General features: G+C 45.1%; 1 protein-coding gene across 1 annotated transcript in view; it reads right to left on the reverse strand.

Annotated features, from left to right (window-relative positions):
• enpep (glutamyl aminopeptidase) overlaps positions 1 to 6,444 on the reverse strand; it is a 129,513-nt gene extending 123,069 nt beyond the window's left edge. Inside the window, exon 1 of the mRNA XM_068039852.1 lies at positions 5,693 to 6,444. Coding sequence (XP_067895953.1) covers positions 5,693 to 6,330 — 638 coding nt within the window. The 5' untranslated portion in view covers positions 6,331 to 6,444. The remainder of the gene's footprint in view (positions 1 to 5,692) is intronic.
• Positions 6,445 to 6,754: the final 310 nt, after the last annotated feature.

Consider the following 6,754-nt stretch of genomic DNA (forward strand, 5'->3'; position numbering starts at 1 on the left):
ACAATATTAATACCACATGCCTTAATTTTATCAACAACCAAGGTCTTTTGAAACTGCATATGCACAATATCCATCTTTTCTAATCAATACTTCATTTCTTCAAAGAATTCTATTAACGTTGATCAGACATGATTTAACCTTTAAAAATCCATGCCAACATATCCTTAATTGACCCAAGTCTTTTGAGACAGGTTTTAACTTTAACCCATTGTTACAAATTTCATGTATTTTCTGCTAGATACCCTCCTTGGTTTAACGTCCCTGCTCCCCCTCATAAGCAGACTACAAACTCCACAATCCGCAGTGATAAATAATGGCATAACCCAGGGATCATAAATTGCGTTGCACGTATTAACCACTGTAATCACACAAGTGTCACCACGTACATTCTTCTCTCTTTACAGAATGCAAACTAAAAACCACACTAATAAGATGACTTATCATTGTGAACAACAAACTGGCTTATGTTATATATAAATGTATGAATGAACGGAAGACAGTTTTCACTTTGAAACCTAAGAACTTTTTATTGATCCTTTTTCTATCAAAAACAATAAAAAGGCACCTTTGTCACATTTCTGTGAAAACTCAATCTTAAGTAAGCTATTCTTGTAATCACTTGTACTACGGTTAGATTACAAGCTGTATGTGATAGTACACCTCAATTTAGTGTCTCTGACTGTCTGTGAAGGCAAAAACCATTTCTTATTTAAATTTACCTACAACTGGTATTCCACCAACATCAATTTATATCAGACGTCAAGCCAGTGGTGCATCAGAATTCACCATTAACTGGAAAACTTAAATCCAGAACAGATTACCAATTTCATCAACGAATTCCAAAGTGTGTCGAGTGCTTCAACCCCTGCTGTTCCTTACGCAGGTAGAGTTGATAGGGTGGCTTTATTCACTTTTCTGCAGTGCTCATGATAGAAAGCCAGCAGAGCGGCAAAATCCCAACTTGTACTCCTGCTGAACTTTTGCTAAAATTAACAGCAGGAATTTCACCCCCACTCTAGGTTTCTGCAATAAAATTGTGATTCAAACTGAAGTAATATTGTAACACAAGATCTGAACTCAGTGGAGCGATTTTCCTCTGTACAAGGAACACCAGTGTGCTTCTGGCAGCTAAAATTATTAAAGCAATGAAGGGATTTACACTTGAAATGGGTCACCCTGCCTAGTTCTGGAGGTGCCAAAGGCCATTACACTGCCCCTCCCCTCACTAAGACTAGTGACCCTAGTAGTGGTGAATACAATATCGGGAGTACATCAGAATTATGGCAGTCAGCCTCACTGTCAAAAATCTTCAGGGGTCTTGCTATCAGGCATAAGACAAGCTGAAGTGTTGCACTGCCAGGGGAGCAAGAGAAAAATCTGCCTCTCCAGATAATTGTGTGATTAGATTGCATATGGGAATAGCATACCTTGCATCAAACAGAAATGCTTTACCCCTCCAGAATTAGCATGATCATCTCTACGGCCACAAGGAGAGCTGCAAGATGCACTGAGGGGTAGGAAAAGATATTTTCATCTGTAATGCTCCTGGCAAAGAGCTCCTGGCAGAACTGTAGAACTTTCACCTGATTCATTGGTTGTGGGATTGCTAGCTCGATCTATAGCAAGCTGCTTTCATTGTTTAACATGCAGATAGTCCTGTATTGCCGATTCACCAGGTTGACACTTCATTTTCAGGCACACCTGATGCTGCCCTGGCATCCTCCCCTCCACTTTGAACCAGAGCTGGTCATCTGGCATGATGGTAATGGCAGAGTGAGAGTTGTACCCGCACTAAATATCCATGGTGCATTTAATTCTGATCTACTGCACAAATCCAGTCACTGCACACTATTCAATGGTGAGGCAGACAGAAAATGCTGTTTCTGGGAAGATAATGGCAGAGCAGCGCAACTTGCAACAGGAACTTTTAGGATTGGCATTTAACCCTCAACTGTTCCACCTGAAGCTGCTTTACAAGTTACACTTCAATAACAGCAAGCACCATTATTCTGACAGTAAAATAATTTATTCGATAAAGTCATACAGTCATAGAGTTATACAGCACAGAGAGAGGCGCTTCGGCCCACCGTGTCCGTGACGGTCATCAAGCCTATCTATTCTAATCTCATTTTCCAGCACTTGGCCCGTAGCCTTGTATGCTATGGCGTTTCAAGTGCTTATCTAAATACTTCTTAAATGTTGTGAGGGTTCCTGCCTCTACCACCTCTTCAGGCAACGTGTTCCAGATTCCAACCACTTTATTTATTTAGAGATAGAGCACTAAAACAGGCCCTTCAGCCCACCGAGTCTGTGCCGACCAACAACCACCCATTCATTTTTCCTAACCCTACAGTAATCCCATATTCCCTACCACCACTAGGGGCAATTTACAACAGCGAATTTACCGACCATCTGTGGGAGGAAACTGGAGCAGCCGGCAAAAACCCACACGGTCACAGGGAGAACTTGCAAACTCCACACAGGCAGTACCCAGAATCGAACCCAGGTCCCTGGAGCTGTGAGGCTGCGGTGCTAACCACTGCGCCACTTACCTCCCAGGTGAAAAACCTTTCCTCAAATCCCCTCTAAACCTCCATCCCCTTACTTTGAATCTATGCCCCCCCCCCCCCCCGGTTATTGACAGCTCCGCTAATGGAAAAAGTTTCTTCCTATCTACCCTATCTATGCCCCTCATAATTTTGTATACCTCAATCAGGCCTCCCCACAGTCTTTTCTGCTCTAAGGAAAACAATCCTAGCCAATCCTGTCTCTCTCCGTAGCTGAAATGCTGCAGCCCAGGCAACATCCTGGTGAATCTTCTCTGCACCCTCTCCACTGCAATCACATCCTTCCTATAGTGTGGCAAGCAGAACTGTACACAGTACTCCAGCTGTAACCTAACTAGCATTTTATACAGCTCCATCATAACCTCCCTGCTCTTATATTCTATTACTTTGGCCAATAAAGGCAAGTAACCCATATGCCTTCCTAACCACCTTATCTACCTGTGCTGATGCCTTCAGTGATCTATGGACAAGTACACCAAGGTCCCTCTGACCCTCTGTACTTCCTATGGTCCTATCATCCATTGTATATTCCCTTGCCTTGTTAGTCCTCCCAAAATGCATCACCTCACACTTCTCAGGATTACATTCCATTTGTCACTGCACCGCCCATCTTACCAGCCCATCTATATCATCCTGTAATCCAAGGCGTTCCTCCTCACTATTTACAACACCACCAATTTTCATGTCATCTGCGAATTTACTTATCATGCCTCCTATATTCACATCAAAATCATTAATGTACACCACAAACAGCAAGGGTCCCAGCTCCGATTCCTGTGGCACACCACTGTTCACAGGCTTCCAATTGCAAAAACAACCCTCGACCATCACCCTCTGCCTCCTGTCACAAAGCCAATTTTCGATCCAATTTGCCAAATTGCCCTGGATCCCATGGGCTCTGACCTTCTTGACCAATCTCCCATGCGGGACCTTATCAAAAGCCTTACTGAAGTCCATGTAGACTACGTCAACTGCTTTACCATCATCTACACACCTAGTCACCTCCTTGAAAAATTCAATCAAATTTGTTAGAGATGATCTCCCCCTAACAAAGCCATGCTGACTATCCTTGATTAATCTCTGCTTCTCCAAGTGGAGATTAATCCTGCCCCTCAGAATTTTTTTCCAATTGTTTCCCTACCACTGATGTTAGACTCACTGGCCTGTAATTACCTGGTTTATCCCTACTACCCTTCTTGAATCATGGTACCACATTTGCTGTCCTCCAGTCCTCTGGCACTTCTCCTGTGGCCAGAGAGGATTTGAAAATTTGTCAGAGCCCCTGCAAACTCCTCCCTTGCCATACATAGCAGCCTGGGATACATCTCATCTGGGCCTGGGGATTTATCCACTTTTAAGCCTGCTAAAACTGCTAATACCTCCTCGCTTTCAATGCTAGTTTGTTCAAGTATATCACAATCCTCCTCCCTGATCTCTACACCCACACCGTCCTTCTCCATAGTGAACACAGATGAAAAGTAATCATTTAAAACTTCAGCTACGTCCTCCAGCTCCACACACAGATTGCCACTTTGGTTCTTAATGGGCCCTACTCTTTCCCTGGTTATCCTCTTGCCCTTAATATACTTATAAAATGCCTTGGGATTTTCCTTTATCTCACCCACCAGTGTTTTTTCATGCCCCCTCTTCGCTCTCCTAATTACTTTTTTAAGTACCCCTCTACATTTTCTATACTCCTCTAGGGCCTCTGCTGTTTTCAGCACTCTGAATCTGCCATAAGCCTCATTTCTTTTCCTTATCCAATCCTTTATGTCCCTTGACATCCAGGGTTCCCTGGACATATTTGTCCTACCCTTCACCTTTACGAGAACATGCTGGCCCTGATCTCTCACAAATTCCTCTTTGAATGACTCCCACTGGTCTGATGTAGACTTTCCTACAAATAGCTGCTCCCAGTCCACTTTGGCCAGATCCTGTTGTATCATATTGAAATCAGCCTTCCCCCAATTCAATACCTTTATTTCCAGTCCATCTTTGTCCTTTTCCATAACTACCTTAAATCTTATAGAGTTATGGTCACTATCCCCGAAATGATCCCCCACTGACACTTCTACCACTTGTCCAGATTCATTCCCTAAGGTTAGGTTCAGTACCACCCCTTCTTTTGTAGGACTTTCTACGTGCTGGCTCAAAAAGCTCTCCTGAATGCACTTTAAGAATTCCACTCCCTTTAAGCCTTTTGCAATAAGACTATCCCAGTTAATATTGGGGAAGTTGAAATCCCCCACTATTATTACCCTATTATTTTTACACCTCTGTGATTTGCCTACAATCTGCTCCTCTATCTCTCTTTCACTGTTTGGAGGCCTGTAGTACACTCTCAGCAGTGATTGCCCCCTTTTTGTTTTTAAATTCTACCCAATATGGCCTCATCTAAGATATCATCCCTCCTAACTGCAGTAATTGACTCCTTGATCAATAGTGCAATTCCACCTCTTTTACACCTTCCCCCTCTTTCCCCCCCCCCCCCCCCCCCCAGCACGTCTGAAGATTCTATACCCTGGAATATTAAGCTGCCAGTCCTGCCCTTCCCTCAACCTTGTCTCTGTGATAGCAATATCATCTTCCCATGTGTTAATCAGTGTCCTTAATTCAACTGCCTTACTTGCAAGACTCCTTGCGTTAAAATATATGCAATCCATCCTTGCATTATTTGCTTGTGCCTTAACAGGTCCATATATGCTCTGCCTTCCAGACTGATTCAGTTTCTCTTCTATATTTGGCTGTGCATCACCCCCGACTGCAAATGAGGTAAAGGCGGATTAAGCTGAGAATTAGTTTCAGGAACTCCATTGCAGGTCAGCTCAGCATCTTTGCCCATGTTAAGCGGAGTGAGGCTCTCTCGGTGCGAAGTTTCTCTGTTCGTTAGCATGTAGGCACACTGGCCGCCCCACACCGATAAGAGGGGAGACGCGACGAACAGCAAAAGAACACGCCGATAAATCACACTTTAATTCAGTATGTCCTACGGCAAAAGCTCATTGAACATCATCGCTCGATTTACTTGTGCATCGCTGGAAGGTCTTTCCAAAATAAAACCGTTACACATCGCCATGGAAATAAATGAGATGCGCTACATTAAAAAGCAAAAAAAAAAAACTTACTTGGTGACTCCATTTTCCTCATAAGTGGTTTTGTAAAAGCCGACTAGTGAGCCCAGAAGGCTGCCCTCAAACTCCAAGGTGAGAAGATACTCCTGTCCGGGGGTAGTGGCGGGCAGTTCTTGGTCCGCTTCCAGCACCAGGTATTCCTGAGCCTGGTACTCGAAGCAGCGGCGCAGCTGCAGCGGACGGAGCTCGGAGGAGTCGGTCGCTTGCTGGTAGAGCAAAGGCGGCGCGGTCACTCTGGCCGCCCTAATGTGCAGCCACAGGTACCTGGTGGGTTTGCTGGTGCGGATCTGGATAACGTTCTTGCCCGTGTAGGTCCCGCCGTCCATGTCAGGCTTCAGCTCCAGGTCGTAGTGGACCGGGTTAATGTAGTCGGGCAGGCGAAAGTTATCCCACGGCCCCTGCGAGTCCGAGCTGGGAGGGCAGTGGCTGGGAGGCGGCTTGGACGGCTCCGGGCTGGCGGTGGTTGCACCGCCGCCCACCACTTCGCACACTTCAGTCCTGCTGCTGAGACCCACTCCCAGCCCCACCGCCAGGCCCACGGCGACCACCACCCCGCCCAGGATGATAGCCACCTGTGTGCCACTTATGCATCTTTTCTTCCGCGCCCCCTCCTCGTAATGCATGCCTTGCATTTGGCGCTTCTTTCACCGGGCGCCAAAATAAAAAGTTGTGGAGAGAGAAGACGGTGCAAGTTCACTCTCATGAAGTAACTTCACTAGGCGCGCATTATCTGGCCCAAGATGTCCCAAGCGGGTTAAATATAAACCTACAGCATGTTAATGAGAAGCTACCAGAGGTCAAATAACATGTCAACAATCCCCCTCCCCTCCTCAACAAAAAGCGAACGACGGAACAGCATGAAGTGTGAGCCAGATTGGGCTTTAGGTATGTTAATTTAAATTCGTGTGCCTGTTTTTTTTTTATAACTGCTCACTCCTGACGCGCATATTGCTTCATCTTGGATTCTGAGTTGTCAGGTTGTTAACTGATTTTTGTTTTACCATTTCAGTTTTTGGCTTTAACCCAAACTCTACCGTGACGAAAACGAAAACTTAA

This window comes from Heterodontus francisci, chromosome 1 (genome assembly GCF_036365525.1).
Source record: "Heterodontus francisci isolate sHetFra1 chromosome 1, sHetFra1.hap1, whole genome shotgun sequence".
NCBI classification, from domain to species: domain Eukaryota; kingdom Metazoa; phylum Chordata; class Chondrichthyes; order Heterodontiformes; family Heterodontidae; genus Heterodontus; species Heterodontus francisci.